At 40.3% G+C, this 24,297-nt stretch overlaps 1 protein-coding gene across 1 annotated transcript in view; it reads left to right on the top strand.

The window, feature by feature from the left end:
* The window catches only part of POU6F2 (POU class 6 homeobox 2), a 251,975-nt gene that overhangs the window by 218,873 nt on the left and 8,805 nt on the right, over nt 1-24,297 (top strand). Inside the window, exons 6-7 of the mRNA XM_008936210.1 lie at nt 7,644-7,850; nt 19,534-19,702. Coding sequence (XP_008934458.1) covers nt 7,644-7,850; nt 19,534-19,702 — 376 coding nt within the window. The remainder of the gene's footprint in view (nt 1-7,643; nt 7,851-19,533; nt 19,703-24,297) is intronic.

A 24,297-nucleotide genomic window follows, 5' to 3' on the forward strand; every position in this document is an offset into this window, starting at 1 on the left:
GAGCAGGGATTTCTTGCCTCTGAGATGCTTGATACTTAGTTGAGTTTAATATGAGCAATGATACTTCTGTAGGCAACTAAAAAAATTTCACCCTGCATGAAAATGGAGGTGAAAGAATATTTACCAAAATATTTTCATTGTAATTAAACCTAGAAATTCATGCTGATGGCCTAGTTTCTTTGTATGTACTTCCTGAGAAAATGAATGCCACACTTGTTGTTCTTAAGACTATTTACAGAAAAAAAAAATACCAAACCCACAGATACAAAAATTGTATTTGCTTGTATATGCCCTACAAGGATCTGCACAGCAATCAGGAAAGCTGTTTGTGGTTTGGGAGACAAGCAGTGAAACACTAAAAACTGTGAGTTGTGGTGACTTCTCATGATCATCTGACATTATTTGAACTTATAGCTGTTTTGTCATCACAGCTCTGTTATGACAGTATTGGCTCTTTTGTCATAACATAATAATACGGAACTGTTGTCATAACAAACGAAACACTGCTAAAATATTTTATACAAGTCATCCATCAAATAATTTTATATAATTAACACTTTCATAAGAACCTAGCTAGCTGATTTTCAGGAATGCTCGGGACCTATAAATCTAATTAAAATCAACAGTTGCTTTGCTCAGCTTGGAGAACTGTGACCTCTAAGGCTCCTTACGCCTGACTTAATTCTTGATTTTCAAAGGCAGCTAAATCTGATAAGTAGATTGCTTAGGAATAACAATTCAGTAGATGCACAATGTAATTTTTCATCTTTAATTTGTTAATTATATATATTTAGACGTTTCTAATGAGAAGATGTTATTGTGTTATTCAGGATGTTTGATAAAAGAGACATTCTCTGCTAACATACCCTTGCTAAGAGAATATAATGGTATTTACTTGAGAAAAATTTCACCACATAATTCCTGGCAAATAAAGTCCTGTGTAGTTTGATGTTAGTATACAAACATTATTTTCTAAAAAATAAAGTACTGAGAAAGTCAGGCAGAATGTCAAGCTCAGTGTTCCATCATGATGCTGCAAACAATATACCATCCAATATAATGTATGATACATGAACAGTACTTAACCTTGAAAACCAGTGCCTTACATGAAATGGTGACTCAGAACAACAGTTTCATAGGTGCCTGTTTCTAGTATCACTGCTTGATACCTTCTTCTCATCATAGCATTCTGCTGTGCCATTTTTTTGAGATCTCATCAGGAAATATAACGCAGTAAAGGAAATTAGTAAGTTTTGCATAAGTTAATACTGCTTTGACTTAGAAGGACACAGGCACCCTTAGCCTCATCCTGTCCTGAGGTTCAAGAATCATGTTGTTGTTACTCCAAGGGAACAAGAAGGAGCAGCATTTCTTTCAGAAGTAGTCTGCAAAAGGAACCTGTATCCATGCTTCCAGTTTTACAGAGTGTAGGTTGGTAATATATACAGTACAGTGTATATAAATAGCTGGTTTTATTGATATTGGTAGATAATCATATATATACATTTGAAATGTGTCTATGTGTTTATATAGGTAGTTTATACATATGTGTGTGATTAAGAAAGGGGCAGCTGCACAGAAACTAAAGAATCCTGTGCAGATTCTCACTATTCTGTCCTTTCCTCAGTCATTTTCTCCTTAGACTATCTCCTTAAAGCAACTCATGCTGATAGAGTGACCATACAAGAAAGAACTTACCTGTGAACAGAAAAAGCTTCTGAAAGATATTTGCAAAACTGTAGAAAAAGAACCAAACCATAAACACTGTCCTATGTACTCTAGGTAGTATGACTGCTGGGGTTACATTAGCTTTTGACCCTGTAAAACTAGGGGGGAAAAAGTGTTTAAACCAGCATCATACAACAGAAGCCAAAGTGAGCTTTCAGTTTTGAGGACAAGAAAATGAAGATGAGTGAAACATTTAAATCAGCATTCACTCAAGTGGTGATTTTTTTTTTTTGGCTCAGTATGTAAGAGTAAGACTTCAGTGCATTCTCTTCACACTTTGAGATGTTAAATTAACTTATGTGTATGTGGTGGCTTGCCTCATTTTACTCATTTTTCTGTTGCTCCTTTTGCTTTCCCTTGTTTTTCTATTCTATTTTTATATTATTCTTCTGTTGTTCAAAACCTTCAATATTCAAAGTGCTAGAGCATTGATAAAATCAGAGAGATGTTCATTTTGGTGATACTACTGAAGAAACTTAACATTTCCTTTTTATAGTTAAAGACACTTTTCAGGTGAAATGACACTATTTGCTTTATGTCAGCCCTGGCTGACAGTAGAAACAACCCAGTGCAGTCAGTCTTTGATTTTACTCACCCTCTTCACAGCAGAAACAAAGGCAGTTGTAGAACCATCCGTTTGGCTACAGTTTATAATACTCCTTTGGCTATGCTACGAAAACAATGAAGCAAGGCAGCATCCTTGGTTTTGATGAGGGAAGAGGGAAAACAACTTAATAAAAAATAGTTGTATGGTTCCTTTTAGAGTATCCAGGTAACTTCACCTAACATCAGAACACAACTGGTTTATTAGGAGCCACGAGGAAAGACTCACTGCTGGGAAATCAGCAATTAGTCCTTCATGCAGTTACAGTCTGGTTTTATATCTGCAGCACAAACAGGGCTACAATTAGACATTGATCCCCACAAGTTCTGAGCAGTCGCTCAGCCTCTGCCCGCCGCTCCAGCCTGTGAGCTACAGCAAAGTCATCCACAAAGGCAGTTAATATGAAGATGTGTTGTCAGTCACAAAAGGCTAAGAATGGGTATTTTTGGAAATGTTATTCTTTCTTAAGGATCGGCTCTTTAGGGGATCAGATGTTTTACTTAATTTCTAAGAAGAAACTTTTACAGAGCAAGGCAAGGGACCAAAATCTGTTTAACAATACACTGCTGACTAGTGCGTCAGGTTATCAGTGCCAGGACATTACCCTGCCCCTCCATGGTCAGCTCCATTCCTTGGGATTTTGCCTTCACTGTAATTGTGTGCTTATTCTTTTATTGCAGATGAATTTACAGTTTACAAGACTATGTAGGCAAAGACCACTGAGCCTACAGATGGTGTGCAGGAGCAGATCAACAAATTGACTTCATGTGCAAGCCAAGCCTTATAACTGTATTTCATACAAATAACACTTAACTGCAGAAGTTGTCTTGACAATAGCAGATTCAGGCTGTAAGATTTGAGAGGCCTGACCTCAGATATCCTGGAATCCTAGGATGCTAAAATAAGACTAACAAATTAATTAATGGAAAATGTTCAGATGCTCTTAAAAATCACCCTGAATTTCCTCTGAAGTTACAAACGCTACTTACAAAATCATTGATTTTTAATATTTAGTGAACATTGGGAAGCATAGAAAAATAAACTAACATCTGTAAAAAACTGCTCTCTAACACCTCAAGACACAATTGATATAGCTATCAATCCATAAACAAAAATTAATCTTAATGAATACTTGAAGTGACAATCTGACTCCACCAAGGCTTCTGGCAACCCTCTGTCATTGAATCAGGCCAGAATTACAGTCTCAGTGTTCTAATTAAAGCTGGACCACAGCCCTGTCTCTGTAAGAAAGCAGAGTTGGAATTTACATTAAACATCTTGTTACTATTTCCAGTGTCACATCCGCACTGTGTTTTGTGCCTTCATCTGGAACCTGCACCCCAGGCAGATACAACTGGGTGTAGTTTATTTTAATCAACAGCACTCTGCAGATTACTGTGCCTGACTCCCTTAGAGGTTATGGAGCATTGACAAGGGGGTCCCTTGGATCAACCTTTGGACTTCAAAACTGTTTGTTGTTTTGCATACCCTTGGTTTGCAGCTCCTCTGTGAACACTTAGTACTTGTTTCCAGTTGTATGAGGTATGAAAGGAATTGTGAAAGTCATCTGCATAGTGGGAAAAAAAAACATATTTAAAAATTATATTTTTGTAGCATGAGGGCTTTTAGGGTTGTGTTTGTTTCTGAAGAATGTTTGACAGGTGGAATGGGTTATGAATTTGAGGCCAAACATTGGCAGGACAGCTTAGCAAGACTTTAATAGGACAGTTTAGCAAGACCCAGGGTGAAATTTCGTACCAAAATCAGAGGAAGAGGGATCTGACCCAGCATCAGGACGGACATCCAAGATTTGAGGAGAGGATCTGGTTGCAGTACCATCTGTAGTAGTATACACTTTATGGTATAGTAGTATAGTAGTATTCACTATACCTATGTCTCAATCAGGGAGTTGTTAGGATATTTAGGAGAGGGTACTTGAAGAAGTGAGAAGTTGAAAGTGGAAACTTTAATCTGGGCTTCTCCATACCAAAGATGCATGCCATAAAGAGTAGCCCTATTGATGAACTAGAAACAAGAGTATGTCTTTTTTTTTAACCAGAGAAGGTTTTACCTTATTTTAGTATAAAATGAGGAAAGAAAACAAAAAAATCTCTTGAAATCTCAGTAAGTTTCAGAAAGTGGGAAAACTTTCCTATGCACATTTGCCCTTGTCTCCTACAGTAACACCCTTGAGGGCGTTTGCTCCTTTGTCCTTCTGGGCCATCTCTCCCAGCCGTGTTTTCCCTGGCCCGTTTCTGGCTGTGTGGATGCACAGCATGCCATGTACAGAGTGGTGTGTGACACACATTAATACATATAGATAGCCTTCTGCTTCTGACCTTACAAACTGTCCACTTCAGCACTGTCATTCTATAAAATGTCCAACTGCAGTCCAAGAAATGCATTTTAAATGTGAATGCAAACATTTCTATTACTGATAACACCAGCGCAGCATTTTTCCTTTGCTGGGATAAGGAGCTTGATAGTTAAAGTTACATTGGAGTAATGACACTCCAAGGTCATGTCCTTTACTGACATGGCAAAGGAAGGAGAGGCCTTTGCTATGTTTCTGCTGATAAAATTAAGAAGGATTATTCTTTGTGTTTGGTGAGACATGTTAAAGATGAAAGAACACATTTGTGACCCAGAAATATTTTAAGTCAACAAAAACTGGGAGAAATTTACGTGTTGCACTGCATGAAAGTTGTTTTTAATTCATGCTGCAAGTCAGATTTTAGAAGACATTCTAAAATCTGATAATGATGCACCTAAATGCCTGACTCCTCAGTGAACAGCCATCTTCTCAGTAAAGCAGCTGCTGTTCAGCTAGGGACACCTTAACAACAGTACTATGACCTACAGAGAGAAACTCTCAGGAAATGCCAGCTTAGAAGGCTAACTGACAACCTCTGTCTGAATATGCTCCACCATGCTTCACTTTCATCCTTTGCAAAATGGGGGTAATAATCTTTATTGATCTATCTACCTTTTAGGAATGCGTTAAGGAGAACTCATATGATATCTTTACAGTGTTTTGAACAGTTTTGATATATGCAGCTCTTACAAAACAGCTCATAGGTGGACTTGCCATTTTACCAGGTTGTCCCACAGGACAGCTGTCCTGCTTTCCTTCATGGTTCTCTGGATTTCCCATCCAAACCTCTTCTAACTGGACAAGTTTGGTAAATTGATGCTGGCTTCAGCACCTACCACTTGTTAGCTGAGCTGCCACAGCTCACCCAGAGCATTCTTCACTCAGGGAGAAGGTTTCAGTTGTCGTGTTGTACTTCTCCATTGAGCCTACCCAGGGGCACACCGCCAGGCAGTGGCTGCTGGAGGAGCAGTCACTCATTAGGACACTGTCACTCAACTGAGTCATATTTCAGCCTAATAATGGAGGGAAGAGGGTGATCCTCTGACCAGAGCCACCTGCCCCTCCAGCTGTGCCTGAGAGAGTTGGATATCACTGCGTGATGCTTTTTGAGGATGGATTTTCTGGGCTGCTTGTGTATCACCTCTGGTGATTTAAATATACAGAGAACCTCCCAGATCCCTGTTACTCTTCACAACACAGTTCTTACATGTGTCCTTCCTATATCTGTAGCAAGAGGTTCAGAGTTGTTCCTCTAGTTTTGCACTCTCAGAAGGTAACTCAGTCACCTGCCTACAAAGCCACTGATGTTTTTACTAAACAGTTACTTTAAAGCTAATTCTGCATTGTATTGTACAGTTCCCATTGATACAATATAAATAACTGTTGAAATTAATGGGAATTTTATATGTTTGTTTTGGAGACAAATTTGCCTTCATTTCATTAGAAACACTTTAGCCTGATTTCATGAGGAAACCAGTCATGACTAGTGCTGTCCATCCTTCTCTCCCTCCTTCCACCCATCCACCTCTCCTTACCTACCTTTTGATGGCTTTGAAGCAGTTGACCAATTTCAACAAAATTTATCAGAAATAAAGACATCTAAAAAGGATTAAGCTCCTAAATGGAATGAGAATCAGAAGACAAACTGAAGAAAGCCATCCTGTTACTATCCCCACTGAGGAAAAAGAGGGAAAACTCAGCTGTGATCCACCCTGTTTCTCAGTAACCAAGTAGATCTACACTGCTCAATGTATGTGATACACATGGCAACTGGGATCATACTAGTGGGGGACAAAAGGGACATGAAGTGTGGTGGATGCTGAGGATAAAGAGGAATAAGCAAGACTTCTGGAGCAGGAAGAGTGGAAGCCTTACAATGAGAGAACTGTTTTATTGGGAGGGCTATGGTAAAGTCAGAGGAGATGTAAAGGAAATAGAGATGTGGAGTTTTGGTTTGTGGGAGGGGTTTTTGGTGTGGTTTTTTTGGTTGGTTGGTTGGTTGGTTTTTTTACTTTTCCTGTTGCAATAATCCTGTGACTCTAACTTCATTTATTGTTGTTGGCCAAGAGAAAAAAAATTGTTTGGTTTTATTCCAAAGTTTCATCAGAAGTTTGTTTCAGATGCTCTAATACTTGTGAAAAATCTTCCAACGGCACAACTTCCTTCAGCCTAGCAGCTTATTCTCTGACAAGCTTTCTTACAGCATCTGTTTGACATCTCATCCTAATATTAGTTTTACAGGCACGTTCACATTTTAGGAAATCACTGTATTCTCAAGTCTGAGATGTCACAAGTGTCTCTTTCTGCAAATACTTGCCCCAGAAATGTTAGCTAAAATGTTTTATCTAACACCAGCCCTCCTGTTGTGTTGTACTATTTTGTTGTCATCCAAAAGCAGCTGCATTTTCATGAACATATCTTAATAAGCTGTGTCCTGAAAGCACCAGTAGCTCTTTGTCCCTCCCTTAGATCACATGGGAGTAATAGGTGGTCATCCAGAGTACTAGGTATCAGTAAATCAAGGAAAATTACATAAGCACCTCAGTCCACAGTTAATAACATTGAATGAATTGTAGAAAGCAAGACCAGGCTGCTACTTGCATCTGTGTCACTCTGTGTTCAAAGGAGAGACAAAAACAAAGCCTCATCCAGGGGCCAGAGCGTGGCCCAACATTTGTTTCATACACCTGCAGCCGCAGCAGGTGTGTTGGGGATGACAGTGGTGAAATGTACAGGTGATATGTGAGGCAACAAATGAGTTTGGAAGTCCTGGTCACCCCAGTAAAGGAACGGTTGTTTCCCACCCTCAGCTTGTCATCTCTCTCTCTCTGTGCTTATTTCACCAAAGTCAGATTTAACATGCATAAAACAAGTAACTACATGTGGCAAGTATATGCGGCATGTGTGGATTTTCCCTTTCTGTGTCATTTTTTCCAGATTATTGGAACAATCCCACTGATGCCTAATCCAGTCCCCTCCAGCCAGGCGGCAGGTGGAGCTCAGGGACTTCAGGTGCAGCCGATAACTCCACAGTTACTGACCAACGCCCAGGGTCAGATCATCGCCACCGTCATCGGCAACCAGATACTCCCAGTGATCAATACCCAGGGAATAACACTGTCGCCGCTCAAACCAGGCCAGCAGGTAACGTGTCTGTAGCCTGAATCCTTACCACACCAGAGGCACAGCAATCTGCTCCTCGCCGACTCTCTCATGGCCTTTCTAAAAACTCCCACTTCTTTATAGCTTTTAATAAGAGAAGATCAATTCTGTCACACACAGTATATTAGTGCATACTAGATACATAGTTATTATGTAATGTTACATTATATGATCTATTTATACATTTAGGGGTTTTCCAGTTATTCTTTTTTCTTTTAAAGGTCAGTATAGGGTCAATTAAGAAATTTTCTGCAGCGAAAACACAACAGGAATATGAAACAGGAGAGGCCCATCTGTCCTGTAAAGTTCAGTTCCTTGCTTTGTGGCCACCTAGTAGACTGGAGTTTGATGTGTTTTGGAATGTGAAGAGAAAACAAAAATATAAAAACTTCACGTTCTTCCCTAGAAAATCAGATATGATTGTGCACATTTGAACAGACAGAAAGTATTTTTAGAGAAATTAGTATTCAGTATAAGTCACCAGGTAGTTCATAGACTTCATGATGGGTGCAGCAACTCTACCAAGGTGCGAAAAGATTCTTGTAGTTCTTTTTGTAGTACTTTAAAGTTAAATTCATTAGTTTTGTCTACATCTGTAGGACAAAGAATTGTAGTGCCACTTTTTTCTCTTGAAAGGGGGAAACTGAGGATGGAAAGACATCAAATGTGATTACCGAAAAGATACTGATAAAGTGTTGCTCACTTAAATGTTCAGCCTGGCTTTCCTCTTGCTGGTAGTGCTTGTTTGCTAGTCCTGTCTACACCCCCAGTCACAGGGAGCAGCCTTCTGTGTGTTTCTGACAAACCCCTAATTCCAAGCTGATAATATTTTTATTTTTTCAAATTTAGAAGTAGAGAGCCAATGGATCGCTAAGGTGACTTTTTTGTTTGTTTTGAAAATGTTTCACATCCAAGTGGTTACATACTCTTTTTTCCATCCTCTCCTCTGTGGTGTCTAGCAGAGGCATTTTCCAAAGCCCTTGTCATTTATCTAACTCTATTTTCTTCAATGGGAGCAGATTTATACTACTAGCAAGCACTTTGGCAATTGTTGCATGTACATGGTTTCAAACAAAGCAGGATGGATGGGAGAGTGGGCTTGAAGCCTGAGAGTGCAGTAAGAAACTCAGCGTTGGATTTCCGGGGGGTGTGTGGGGTGGGGATTTTCTTTTTGAGTCAATCCCTTGAAGAGATTAGATCTTTCCTTCCTTTCTGGGAGAAGCTTTCAAAAAGCATAGCAATCCTGAGATCCCATCTGAAACTCATGAAATGTAGAAGTAAAGGGGAGGATAGGGGTCCTGAATTACTCCCTGAGACCCTCTCACCTGCAGAGTAACACACCTCCTGAGTCCTGCAGCAAAACCACCTCTTCTAGGCAACATCCACCAGTAGTGTCAGTGGGCAGGGTGGGGACAGAGGTGTGACCTTTCTCTGCACAGCTGGTGACACTGGGCTCATGTAGAGGGACAAGCTGAAGGCTGCAGCTGGCTGAATGACCAGGGGTTCTGGGAAGAAAGTCACTGTTAGCTGTAGCATGCTGGATTGTACTGGTTCATGCAACCCATGTGCAACTATCAGCTGGCAGAGACTGCCAGTCAGCAGAGAGAGCTCTGGTTATGCCCAGGAGCCAAACTGTGCCCCATACTGTGCTGGCCTGCCCAGCAGTGCTCTGTAGGTAGAAATCATCATTTTGCCAAGATCAGTTTCACAGCATCCAGCCTGTGCCTCTCACACTCTCCTGAGGTCCCAGGGGCTGCAGGAAGGGCTACCAAGCAACACAGAGCCTCCCTACCAACATCTGTTGGAGCCTGATCAAGACACTATTTTTGATTGGGGGTACAGTGCAAAACACTATATGAAAAAATAGTACACACTATCATTTTTATAGGAACCACAGAAAATTATTTCTATGTATTTGTGCTCCCTCTACTGGCTCTTCTTTTACTGAAGGAAGTCAGAGGAAATTTTGCCATTGATTTCAGTGGGAGGGGAAGCAAGGTATGAGAGACAGATTCCTCGTAGAAATAATGCTGAAGGACAGTATCATTTGAAAAGTAAAACAAAATTACACAAAGAATAAGGAGATCCTCAATTTATCTCCTTGCCTGGGTAAGGACTTAGCCAAAGTGTAGTATTTGGCTAATAATAGCATATTTAGTCATAAGTTTAAAACCTTGTTTTCAGAAGAACTGAACTGAGTGCTCAGACTTGGAGGGCTCAGCAGGAAAAATATTTTTGTGTCATGCAGCATTTGGTGTCTTGTAACTTGATGAAAGAAGCTTCAGAATAGAGAAAGAAAAGAACAAGACAAGTTTGGGAAAAGTTTTGAAAACGTCACGGAGAAATAAATGAGGAAATAAATAATGTAGTAAAATGTTTCAGTTGCAGATGATCCTAGTTTAACTTTCAACTTGTCAGTTCCTTGGAAACTAAGTAGTGCAGGAGGAGGAGAGGTGATTGCAAGTGATGATAGTAAGCTGCTGCTCGTGAGCTGAGGCACAGTAATTGAACCTGTGTAGCCTGTTTCAGTTGCCAAGTAATGCGTGCTAGCGCTTACTCCTTGCCTGAAGAGTGAAGACTTAAATGCCTCAGATACTGTTTTTAGTCAGCTACATAGGTAGACTATATGCTTTATTTATTCATACAACTTTTTCAGACTTGACAGATTAAAACCTCTGTGTCTCCTCATGGAAATGAGTTCATAGATTACTTACGTGTAGTGTAAAGCAGTGCTGCTTTTTTGGTGTTGTAAATAAGGTGCTTTTTAATGTGCACAAGCAATTCCAGTGTAATCCTATTCCTCTTGGTTTTAAGAATAAATAGATGTTTCTGATTTAGGTTCTTTACCCACAGTAGGGATCGTTCTGCTTTAATTTACACTGAGTAGTTACAGCTTCAGTGCTTTCACTGTTTTCCAAGAGTTTGCTAATCTAAGCAGCAGCATCTATACCCACACTCAGAATTCTCCCAGAAATTGTAATGGCTTTCTAAAGCAGGCAGCTGTTTGCACTCCTCTTGCAGCCCATGTCCTTTTCATCTCTGTTCACAGACAAGTTTTTCTTTGCCTTTAATAATTTTTACGGCCCATCTCCCAATCATTTCTGTTTCCACACTGATCTCTTCAAGATTTTGTGGTCGGAGCTGAATGCCATGATCACAGTGAGGATGCATCACTGTTTTACAGCACATTATAATATTTTCAGTGCTATTTTCTGTCTTTATTCCAACACAGCCTAACATCCTGCTTTTCTCTATCTCTGCTCATTGAGCAGGTTTTTCAATAAGCAGATGTATTCACCGTGACACGTTTGCTTCCCTGATTGTTACCATGTGAGTCACTAAAATGGCTCCTTTTAATGTGAATCACTTTGCACCTATCTGCTCTGTATTTCATCTGCCATAATGCTCCCCTGACATGCTGTAAGCAGGATCTGTAAGTTGCTCATGGAATTCTCCACTAACTTAAGAAACTCACATGTTCCTCCTGCTGATTCAACTTCACCATTGTTCACCATCTTTTCTTGCTGCTTGCTAAAATCATTCAAAAAATTTGGTACAAATCCCTTGACTACTACTTGTACTCTCCTTTCTTGAAAAAGGATGATACATTCCATCATTTTATGTATCTTGCTTTTTAAATCTTTTTATATCTCCTAATAGAAGAATGCCTTGTAACCTTAACTTCTGTACTTCCTCCATGCCACTTAGGAAGGATTTTGTCAAAATCCAGGTTATGTAGCTAAATACACATTTTTTTCTAAAACAGATGAACTTGTAACAACTTGTTAGCTTTGTCATTTGATGTCAGACTGGAAAACTTTGCTTTAAGATATTCTTCATATCTTAACAGCACATGCTAACACCAACGCAACTGACAGGAGAACTCATTAGGGTCTTATGAAATTTAGGAAAGGATTCGCCTTGCTTAACTTGGTCACAGAGCAGTGAGGTATCTGGTGGAAGACAGTTAACTAGATTTCCTGTAGAGACAGAGACACAGACAAGGAGACCTATGTCCAGTGGGCAACTCCAAGCTGCCAAAATTGAACAGTTTTTAGATAGGTTGAATCTCTGATAGGTGTCTTAAGGTATCTGTTGTCTCCATTGACACGAGAGGGGGCTAGGGTAGCTGTTTTAAGATGATTAATTCTTAGGTGAGTGAAATTAGGTAAGAAAAGTCCAGCTGCCAGTGATCACTGTGGTTCAAAACACATTCTTGTTTCTGAATTCCTTAAACAACTTTCCTAATGATTAATGTTTTCATAATTATTTTCATGCCCACACAGAAGAAACTTCTACACATTCTGTTGTCCTCCAGTGCACCTCACCAAGCAGGTTCCCTTCTTGCTGTTGTCTGGCTCTTTCCTTCTACGTTCTTAGATTCATTAAATCAGGCCTGTAGTCCCAGTTGTCCTCAGTCTTGTTTTATCTGCACAGCCTGCTAGAACTTCTTATATTTCATCGTGTCTTATAGCACAAAGCTTTGGGCTTCTGCCAACTCATAACACAATAAAATGAGCTACTAGGCAGCATTTTCTTATGCAGTCAGTTCACTGTCTTCGTTGTCATTGGCCATCATGCTCCAGAATAACTGTTGAGAAGACACAGATGTTGAGATAGCTCTCAGATGGGTCTGTGGTCATTCTTGTACATCTGCTTTCCAAATTTTATGCCAGGAATTTACTTTCTGCAGTCTCAACCCACCACATGCACCCTACTACCTCAGTATGACAACTCCATGCAATCTCTTGTTATCCTTTCCCATTAAAATCCAACAAGCTCTCAATCATTTCCTCTCTGTAATGTTCTTGCTGCTTGGACACCCCTGCTTGATGAGAAATGCACTCCTCTGTCTCTGTGTTTGAATAGTGCCACTAAACTCTGTCGTCTCAATCCAACTTCATTTTTATTTTTATTTTTATATGACTTTCAGTGATGAGGATGACAGTTTTTCTCACTTCTTTCTCTTTTCCTTTACCATCAGCATTGCATAATTCCATCTCATCCATGGATAATATTACCAGATTTTTGAAAGTCATGATTACCAGATTATTAACTAGTACAAGGGGCCACATCAGATTTTCCGTGCCATGGTGTGGACGCTTGATTTGTAACTTATGTCTCTTCCTGACCAGATTTCTTTGTGCCATCTGCACTTGTAGGAATGGGTTATCTCAGAGAAGTCAGTATAACTGCACCACTCCATTGGGAATAGGAAGATCTCACTAGGCTACCTGGGTCATTCTGAGGAACTGAGGCATGGAGAGTAAAGCGCCGTGTGCTGCAGGAACATTACTGTTACCTTTGAATTATGCACTTACCTACACATTGAAGTCTGTTCCTGTAATATTCACATTATATCATTCTTGATGAGGGTCAGAAAGATGAATGATGCACCTGGTTTGCATATAAATTTTATCTTCTACAGAAGCTGGCTATGTCCTCAACCTCCTTTAGCAAGCTAAGAGACCTTCAATCACAGCATAGATTTTGGATGTAGTTCTGATCCCACAGACAGGCTTTGAAAGGACTTCAGCAGATGATGGCAAAGTCCTACTCCCAGTTATGCCCACAGCACATCAGCACTTCTTTGCTGTAGTCTTCTCTTTGAGCACAGCCTGTGTGAACCCAAAGAGCTTTCCTATGCTAGTTTCCAAATGTACCTATTCTGTCAGCCTGAGCAGTGAGTACAGAGGCCCTTTATACTACATATACACTATACTACAGCATACTGTACTGGGAGACAAGATATTTATTCAGTATCAAATAGCTTTCAGATTCATACATTCAGTTACTTGAATTTTGTTGCATGAGGCAAATTAGGAAACATTCTGGCAGAGTTGACTGTGGAAGTGTTTTGTCATGACACGTGTGGATATGTGCAGGAATTTGCTCTTTCTGTTTCCTAGCCTGTGGCTGGTCACACAGCATGAGTAGGTTTGAAGACAGCCTTCCTCCTCTGCCGTGGTGCTCTTGAATCATGCCATGGCCACAGAACACCACCACTCTTTCTCAAAAACAAATGTATGGCACATTTTAGGAGACGCAGACAGAGCAGAGAACTCCATTTACAGGAAAAATGGAAGCATGAAACACTTAAACTACTACTTCTGCAAGGCATTATCGTGGCATTTCAAAGTGTTTAGGAATGTCTTTTTATATCTAGATGTTTATTTTTCAGCACCTTTCATGGACTTTAGTCTTTACTAGACCTAATGTCCATATTTCCCAGGAAGAACTAGCTGACATCAGAAAAAAATGAAAATCTTTATTTGTATCATAAAGGGGATTCTTTAAAATTTATTTCTTGCTCTTTGTACCAGTCCTCTTAGTTTCATCTCTTCTGGCCTTTTTGTTATACTTGTCTTTTTCACCTCTGTCTTCCCTAATTTGTTGTGTTTCCTCGTCTCTCAGATTTCCTTTTCACTGAATCATAGAAAAATAGGACTGGAAAGGGCCTGAAGAGGTCACGCAGTCCATCCCCTCCCCCTAGGCAGGATCAGCTGTCCCTATATCATTCTTGACAGATGTTTGTCTAACCTGTTCTTAAAAACCTTCAGTGATGGAGGTTCCCTGACATCCCTAGGCAACCTAGGTCACTCTCCTTAGCATTACAAAGGTCTTCCTGATGCCTGACCCTAGCCTCCCTTACTGCAATTTAAACCCATTACTTTCTTCTCCCTTCCATTTGGGCCATATTTTGCCCTTGCTTTTTGTCTAGACTCTCCATAAAACCAGTAGCAGTTCTGTTATGATAAAGGGCAATATTCTCTCAAAAGTTTGTTTTTTATTTCCACTTAGTTTCTTTACCTTTCCTTATCTTATGCAAAATCATAGAATCATAGAATGCTTTGAGTTGGAAGGGTCCTCAAAAGGTCATTTAGTCCAACCCTCCTGCAGGGAGCAGGGACATCTCCACCTAGATCAGCTTGCTCAGAGCCCCATCAAGCCTGATCTTGAATGTCTCCAACCTGTTCCAGTGTTTCGCCACCCTCATAGTAAAGAACTTCCTCCTCATGTCTAATCTAAATCTACCTTGCTCAAGTTTAAAACCATTGCCCCTGGTGCTGTCAGTATATCTTGTTAAAATGCCTTGTTACTCCACCACTATCATGTCACTTTCTGGACACAGGGAGCAACGTCCCCGATCTCATATGAAGACCTTAGTACAGGACTCCAGTCAACCATCCCACATGTAGAAATAGCCTACGTACATAATTTAAGAAACAAAAATTAGTCTTCCAGACTTAATTCATTCTTCACCTCTGCAATTACCAGTTGATACTACCTTCACTGTTGACAGCAGCGTGTAAAACTGATGTAAAAGAAATAAGAATCAGGCCCTTTACATTTTTCAGTTTATTCTTATGAAGTGTTACACTGCACTTTATGCTTCTCCTATTCACCCTGTTCCTCTAGCTGTAGTGAGCATATGTGTATTCCTCCCAGAGACTGCTCAGTTTTGCATACAGTCATCATCCTCAGTGTGTCTACTACATCCACCTACACAGAACAGCACTTACAGCAACTGCTTCTGTAATTTCTGTGCCTCCTTCTGTCTTTGGATGGAAAATGCACAACAGGCATAAACATAATTCATATCATATGTATGTGTCCAAAATTGGGAAAAGTCAGCTCTTGCAAGTTGGAATTGATTCTGTCATCTAGAATCTAATTCATAATCTGATTGTCACCTCTCCTTACGGCTATTTCTGGAGTGGAAATTATAGTGGATGAAAAGGGAGAGAGCATTTTAATGCAATTTCATGACATAGATAACTATCATTGTTCTTTAAGCAGGACATTTACAGCTTAACTGTCATGTCTGTAAAACAGAGAGTGTGCTGGAAATTGTGTAGGGAGTTAAAGATGGAATCCTCCCTCAGCCCCTGGTCAGGCCTTAAGGTGACTCTTCAGCCTCTCCGACCCCACTGCTCCCTTTTCCCTCACAAGCAGCCAGTAAAAAACCAACAACCTGTAAATATCCCTTATATATTGCTCTTACACCTAAGGTCACTGTGCACCCAGACTTCACTAGCCATATCCCGGTTTGCCTAGCTAAATTCTAAGAATTTCTTACTGTTGTCCAAGGATTTCTGGATGTCTGACAAGAATACTGCCAAGTCTCTGGCTGTCCCAGTCACTGCAAAAATACATTCACAAATGCCTTGTGCAGTGCACATGCAGCGAATCAAACATTTCCTGGACACAACCAGAGTACTGTGCACGTGCTGTGTAGTGGCTCTGGCTGTGTGCATGCTTTGCATGCACAACTGGAGAATGTAGAATGCCCTCTCATTCTGGTACTTCCTGGAAGCTTCCAATTTATTGTCTACATGCTCAGCAGTTGAACTGTTTGGGGACTATAGGTGTAGCACGGCTGGAAAATCTTGGATTTGCCATCTGTGTCTTACATGATCATGTATTTCTCCCTGAGAAATACTGATGGGAAATAACGTAGAATCATAAAAAATTAAGAACAGAAGGTCAAGGTTCAAGAGATTATCCAGTCCACTGTGTTGTTCTCAGGCAGAGTAGCTGTTCCAGGATTGTCTAACCTGCTGCTAAGCACTCTCATAGGAGCTCCACAGGCTCCCTCTGTGCTCCTTTGCCATGTTAGACAGCTTTTCCCAGCATCTAATTTGAATCTTCAAGGTTATTGCGCCTTACTTTCTCCACTGTAAAATGTAAAATAGACTAATTACCTCCTCTTTTCATTAGCTCTTCCTGTATTTGAGGCAGGCATCATATCCCACTTAATCATCCCTTCTTCAGATTAAACATGACCAGTTAGTTCCAAGTGTCCTCATACACCTCAGTTAACTCCCAGGCCTTCTTCAACCAGTCTAATTATTTCCTTCCAGTTGATCCAGATTATTTCTGAAATGTGGCATCTAGCTGTGGACGTGGTGCCCCCTGCAGAGGTCTTTCCAGTGCTTAGTAGAAAAAAAGATTCTTCACATGCACTGCAGACATTATTCCTGCTCACACAGCTTGCTGTGGGAATTGCCTTTCCTTCACTTCTGCAACACCTCAGAATTGCTGGTGGCATGTTCATACTGACGGGATCATCTTGAGTCCTAATCTTGTATTCCAGCCTATCAAAAGTCCCTCTCAGCATGTCATTGGCATGCAGATTTAGTAAGCATATTCTCTTCTCCATCACCCAGGTGGTTAAGAAAATATTGGGAGGTGCAGAATGAGGGGAGAGCTCTGTGAAGCACCGCACACACGCACCCTTCCGTTTCCACAGGTAGATAGATATCTTCTTGGGTTTGCTTTCCAACTACTTCTGCATTCATTCTGCAGCAGTTTCATCTAAACTCTGTTTCCCTAGGTTATAAAGAATGCCACACAAGGGAGTGTCGAGAGACTTGTAAAGTCAAACCACCTACTGCTTTTTCCCTGTCCGCAAGGGCAATTACCCTGTCTTAGAGGGGGATCAGATTGGTTTGACACAGTTTGTTCCTAACAATCCATGTGGTCTCTTGCTACCTTGTTTTCTTGCGGGTGCTTACAAATTGTTGGATTATTTTCTTCAGTACTTTTCCACGGGTTGAAGTTTAGTTGACTGGACTATAATTTTGCAGATCTTTCTTTTTAAAGGTAGCTACTACATTTGTTCTTCCACCCTTGCAGATAAGCAGTAACATCTTTAAGACTGTTCCAGATAGTGTGAGAGCATCTAACTCATCTAAATACAGTATTTTTCTTCCCCTGCATAGGCTGAAATCCTTAGTTTTGCCAGAGACTGCCTTGGACAACAGACCTAGAGCCCAAATGGCTGCCTGTTTCTGAAAGCTGCAGTCTGGAGAGATGTGGGCATAGTGGATGGGTTGTCCATTTCCAGGGGGTTCAGAGGAGGTCAGCCCTCCTAGTGGATGGCTTCCCTAGGAGAAGATACTATAAAAGTAGACCTGCTGGGTTGGGAGCTCTCAATAGATACAATCCAGCCCTTAGTGATTTTTTCTTAAAGATGCCCAGTGCTTGTATGAGTCTGAAATCTGGAAACCTTTCAATCAGCCTCTCAACTGCTATCCCTTTGATAAGTGCCAATTTTCTTCTTTAAAACGTGCTTGATCCAAAAAAACTCCTTGAGATAATAAAGCTTTTTGTTTATTGATCCCTAGGGAAGTCAGAATAAGGTAGAACGGGTCAGATAGATAGTTTTCATTATTATTAAAGTGTAATTCAGAGTTTCTTGCTTCATTTTGTATTATATCATTCTGTGTGGGAGGTAGAAAAAGGAATTGCAATTTTTTTTCATTCTTAAACAGACCCATAACAGGAATAATGTCATTAAAATTGTTCATAGGTATTCCACAGGAAAGTGTCATCTTGAATGTGATCAGATACCTTTATCTACTGTGCCATACCATTTGTTGTCTACTTAGCATCAGTCATTTCTGTGTGTTCTGGGAGCATATTATATATAATTTGAGTATTACTAATGAATTCAGCTCCCTTTCTGAAGTCATTTATTCAGTTCAATATCAAAAGAGAAAAACTCATACTCCTTAGAATTCAAGAAATAGATTTAAATTATTGACTTCAAGCAAGGCCAAATAGACCTTTATCTTTGCCCCTTTCTGGGAGTGCAGGTAACAGCTATCACTTAAAAGTGAAGCCTTTTGGTACATTTTTGCAATCTTTTTCAATCAATATCAGGAATCAATGTAAAATAAAGGTATATTAAGAAGCAGTCACCTGAGTGTATCAGGACTGTGTTACTGTATTATTAGGTTCTGAAAGGGCTATTCTGGACTCCTAGTAGCCAATTGAAAACTGTGAAGTCCATCTTCATTCTGTAGAGAGACTGCCCTTAGAATTTGCCTGGAGTTTTATGTAAAAATCAGTATCAGAGAGTGTTCCTAGTTCTCAATCCCACATGAAAACTTATTTTAGGCAGAAGAGATTAATGGTTCTTTCCTTTCCCCTAGTGCACAGCAAAAGACTACACTGTTGTAAAATTTGTAAAAAAATTTGTAAAGCCAAATTCATGTATCACAGTGAATCATTTACATCTACCATAGTCAGTAGACTTTTTAGATATGTCTTATTTGACACAGTCCTGATGTGAACAGGGCTCAGAAGTTCCATTGTGTATTTTAGGCAAGGACAGTTTATCAGTTGAGAAATAAGATTTCAACATTCTGGTTTGCTTGATAGATTTAATGTCATACAATAAATTATTCCTTTCTGTAGGAAAGGGATTTCCCTTAGTTTAGCTTCTCTTCCCTATTCCTGCTCTTCTTGGTCCTGGTCCTGTGGTATGAAAGGACCTCTCTGAAACAATGCTGGTTTATATGAGAATCCATGTAGGGAACAAAAGTCTGACTTCATGAGTCAGAAAACAGGTAAGGACATGCACTCATTAAATCAGAATGCTGCTGTGAATGTCATAGGTCTCTTATCACTCATTTCAAATGAGCGTTTAGCTTCTAATAAGGTTAAGTATCTGATTAAACAGCAAAAAAAAGGGAAAGTTAGAACTCAAAAGAGCTCAGGTTGCTCCTGCTGTAACACTGGCACCTGAACTCAGTCCATGGTGTTTAATGCTCCTATGGGATTTGTTCCCCAGAAGTAGGCGGGTGAGATGGTGCATTGAAAGTTTCCTGTTACTGCTTCATTTTCTAAATACCTATTTTTACATTTTAACATATAGCTCCATCAGCCCTCCCAGACGCAAGTGGGACAAGCAGCCTCACAACCCAATCTCCTGCATTTGGCTCACAGTCAAGCATCTATGTCTCAAAGCCCAGTGCGTCAGGCTTCCTCTTCTTCCTCCTCATCCTCCTCCTCTTCAGCTTTGAGTGTTGGCCAGTTAGTCAGCAGTAAGTATTGCTCCCTGGCTCTCCTTAATTCTCCCCTCTGTTTGTCCTCCTCACTGCTGAGTTTCCTGATCTGCTTTCCCTCCTTTTTTTTTCTTTTTCTTTTTCTTTTTTTTTTTTTCCATATAGTAGATTGTATATTGCTAAGTAGAGTGACTCTTACCAGTGAGAACTGCTGAGTGCTGTCGTGGATGGGGCTTAAGGTAAACATGCCTTGCAAAATTGTCATCAATGCTAAAATTGGTCATACAAACGGTAGCAGCCATTAGCTGACTTATGAGAGCAATTCTTATAACTCAAATATAGTTTATGTTCTTTGGAAAAGTTTTTGCATCGGTCAATATAATGAACTACTCAAAATCTGGTGGGCAGACAGTTCCTCCTACTTTAGATCAGGCTGGTTTTTTGTAACTGCTTTCTTAGTGTAGCAAACCATTTTACAAACCCTAGGACTACACAAACCTAGAGTGAGAGCCCCTTCTTGCCAGGAAAAGCTTGCAGAACTGAAACAAGAATGAGCTGTAACGCTCAGAAGAGGAGAGGGCAGCACACTGCAGTGAAACAACTGAGTTTCTGTGTCAGGATTATAACAGCTGACCTCCTGCACAGCCCTTTCTTCCAAATCATAGTTCAGAGTCGTTGCTATTACTTTATCAGCATTAACTCTAGTCTTTACATAGCAAAAACAACAGGTTATAAGTATACCCAAGAAGCATTAACAGTTTTTTGCACGTCTGCAAAAATCTGAGTGTATTGGATGACCTTGTTCAAAGATATTCCATGTACATATTTCAAGTAAACAAACACTGTAGCTCACGCTGTACTGTTAATGTAAAATACATGACTGATAGAAGCTTATGAAGGGCTTGGAGAAACTGTTGTGCAAGGGAAGAGGTGAAAAAATTTGGGTTAGATTATTTCAGAGATTGTTTACATGGGAAAATTACTAACAGAGCTATAGTGGTAAAATTATGCTGATATAACTCCCATACTTTTATTTTGGGATAAAAATATCTGCGTTGCTAGCTGTAAGTACCTAAAATATATAGATACAGATATAATTATAGTGATATAAATATACTGCTGTTGCTCTGTCAGTAAATTTTCTCATGTACACAAGCTTGGAGGAAGGAAACAAATCAGAGGCTTCACGTTAAAATACATAAAGCTACTCTTTGTCTATGTGGGAAAATTGACTAAAATAGCTAGTGCAGAATAAGTTACTTTTCAATGGCTAGTCCAGAACAGCCTCCCTCATGGACATTCTTATTTTAAAACTATTCTAGAATAACTACTGAGGGCTACTCTACCCCACGATAGTTATTCCAGTCAATTTCCCCATGTGAATAAGCATGCTACACAATAAAAACAACATGGAAGAAGCTCTTTTAAGTTTACGGTATAAATCTATCAAAAGTTAGGAGAGGTTAGAAAAAAATAGTTGCTTGTTCAGATGTACACAATTCCTCACAGAGCATGTATTTTATGATAATGGTATACATTGTGATTAAAATCGTGACATTGTGATTTTTTTTCTCATCCTTTCAGTGCATTCCCAATGGAATTGTCCCAGGGATGCATCAGAATTACTAACACAACAGGCAGGCTGTTGTCCCAGGGTTTGTTCCCTACCTGATTCATTAAACTGTTTGCATAATGTTTGAGGTAGGGAGCAGAAGAAGGGTGAAGGATGGTCTTGCTTCAGGTCTTAGAGGGCTGAGGAGCTGAAGCTTTCTGTCTGCCACGTAATTCCAGTGCTATGGCAGGCAAGCCACTTAAAACAGTTTTTTCACAAGTGCTCCCTCAATATCCAGCTTGAGACTCTGGACTTTAATTTACAGAAGAACCTGGTACTCACAGTTACAATTTTAAGAGCACTTTTGCTGTGGAACTGTATAAAGAACCATTTAAAGACACAGTCTAAAATATCATCTCTCACTTGACCTAGACTGGCTACCTAAAAATGCTTTTTCCCTTATTATCCGTCCACTTCTCTGTGAATGAGAAGGAGAAGATCCTCATCTTGTAGAAACACAAGAAAATAAATTAAGATTTAAAAAAAACAGAAGAGCTCAAGAGTAAATGTCTTTGGTGAAGAGCTTTAATAGTGGTCTGGGGCCACACGCTGAACAAGTGCAAAGGCAACACATCAATCAGCTCCTCTGTAATGAAGCACAATTCCTCCTGTGCACTGGACGAGGCAGGGATCTGGGGAAAAAGAACTGATAATCCAGAGCTCAAAGGCTGTGCTACACTGCTTTGTGGGCTACTGTAACTCCAGCATCATGTAGCTTCTGAGCATTTACTTCTGCGACTCTAAGGATGTTCTTTTAGCTTCATTTCTTTGCTTGGATAAACCTCAAGATTGTTACAAAAGTAGAATAGTAATGCAAGTCAGTCATGTGGTGAGATAATGCTTGTATTGGTAGTTGGAAATGTGAGATCTTCTGTCAGTTGAGTGGATGGGAAAGCTGATAGGTTGTGTTATGTGGTTGGTCCTCCTCTAAAAGGAATAAGACATGCTGTGCTCATGGATGTTGCTGAGAGCAGAGGAGTATGAGGCACAGGAATATCAATTTGGGGAAGAAGGGGAGATACAGTGATGAACATAGACTTTCTAGTTGTTCCTTTCAGGCTTGACTCTTTCCACCACTTGTCCTGTTCATGTCCCATTCCTTCCTCACGCTGCTCTCCACGCAATGTGCACTCCCTTTGCCTCCATGTTCTTGCTCCTCTTCTCTTCTTGCAGTCCTGTCCCTGCAGTCCATCATTCCTCAGCTCCTCTTCGCCTTTCAGTTCCTTGCCAGCTCCCAGCCAGTCTCTGTCCCCAGACCATATCTGTGTTCTTTTTACCGGCCTTTTTATTAGGTAGCTTCTGACTCTGCTGCTTTATTTTATCACTAGTGTCTCTTTTTCCCTGTTTTCTTTCATCTACCACAGTGTTTACTACTCTCTGCACAGTCCGACCCTCCACTCCAAGCTCAAATCCCTGCTCCTTAACGGTCTTCACGGTTTTTTTCCTTGCCATGATTTCTTTTTCTTTAGACTCAAGGTTAATTTTTTCCCCCTCTGCCACAAATCATGCAGATGTCATTCCCACCTCCCTGGAAGCCACCAGAGGAATGTGCAAAATGGTGACCAAGAAGAGAGGCAAGTCAGTCTCTCTGCCTTTACTGCTGTCCTGGCCCAAAGCAGGCCAGAGCCACAACCCTTGGAGGTGTGGGGGGGTCCTTTTCCATCTACCTCAGCCTTAGGCTCAAATATCCTCAGTACAGAGAAAATCTTAAAGAAAACTCCACACAGAGGTCTAGCAAATCTACTTAGTAGATATGAGCTTTGGAGGCTCACCTTGCATTTGTTGGAGGCAGATTTTCACTTGGGATGGCAAGAAGCCCATTACTGATCCAGCAGCTATCTCCCTGACACCTATCAAGGCCATGCTTCAGTAGGGAACCTGAAACTTCTTAAAGAAACAAGGTTATTGCTTTCTCTTTTTTTAACCTGGGCAGAACTTCAGTTGACCTGAAATTTGTCTCATAATGGCAAATGCCAGGCAAACTTAGCCATCACCAATACCCAACCTGAGATAACAAATGGCTCAGAGAAGAGAGTTAGGGTGTTTCTACCTTCCTCAAAAAGGAATAAAGTGGGAAAAATAATCAAGTGGAGAACTCTGAGTAAAGAAAATGCTTTTAATACAATCAGACTGAAGAAGGCATCACGTTTGGGAATTAATTTACTGGGACCCAGATCTTAAAAGAAGAGGCTGTTGATAGGAATCCTCTATAAAAAAAGCGTGATGATAAAGATGGTTGGAGAGTGGTTAGACACTGGAACAGGCTGTCCAGGGAGAACGTGGCGTCATCACGCTTAGAGGTGTTCAGAAAATAAGTAGATGTAGCAATTGAGGCTATGGTTTAGTGGTTAGGGAAATGTTAGGAAGAAGGTTGGGCTTGATGATACTAGAGGTCTTTTCCAACCATAGTGATTCTGTGATTCAGTGGTTTAGTGGCCATGTTAGTGTTGGGTTGATGGTTGGACTTGATGACCTTAATGATCCTATGATTCTAATTACACATAAACTAAAAGTTCTGGAATTGCTTTAAATGTATGTTTCCAGCTTCATCCAGTCTGTAGCTGTTCAAGGCCAACAGACTGAGCAGTGTGAGGGGCAGATCAGCTCATTCCTGCCATTTACCTGGTGCTGTCACACAGACAGAAGTAAAACAGTCATCTTGATGATCCTTCATGCCTGGGCAGCATATTTTTGAGAGCCTGTGGCCAGCCACAAACAGGAGCTAACAATGCATGTGTAAGCCTGCCTGAGCTGGCACCTCAGTGTCAGTGTTCCAGGGCAAAGGAGAGCTACTGCTGGCTTCTAGGAATGTGCAAAGAGCATACAGGAAGGAAGAAAATATGGTCAGTTCAGTAGAGAGAGCTCAAACAACCCATGTAATGAAACATGAAAAGGCAGACAGGACCCTTTACAGATTTTTGTTGTCATTGATATACCATCTTTTTAGGTAAACAGTCTTAGTTGATTGTCACGAATATGAAAACTGTTTCATGTGAGTAAAACCCCATTTGCATACAATTCT

Source organism: Merops nubicus, unplaced genomic scaffold (genome assembly GCF_000691845.1).
Source record: "Merops nubicus isolate BGI_N331 unplaced genomic scaffold, ASM69184v1 scaffold2750, whole genome shotgun sequence".
In the NCBI taxonomy this organism is placed as follows: Eukaryota; Metazoa; Chordata; class Aves; order Coraciiformes; family Meropidae; genus Merops; species Merops nubicus.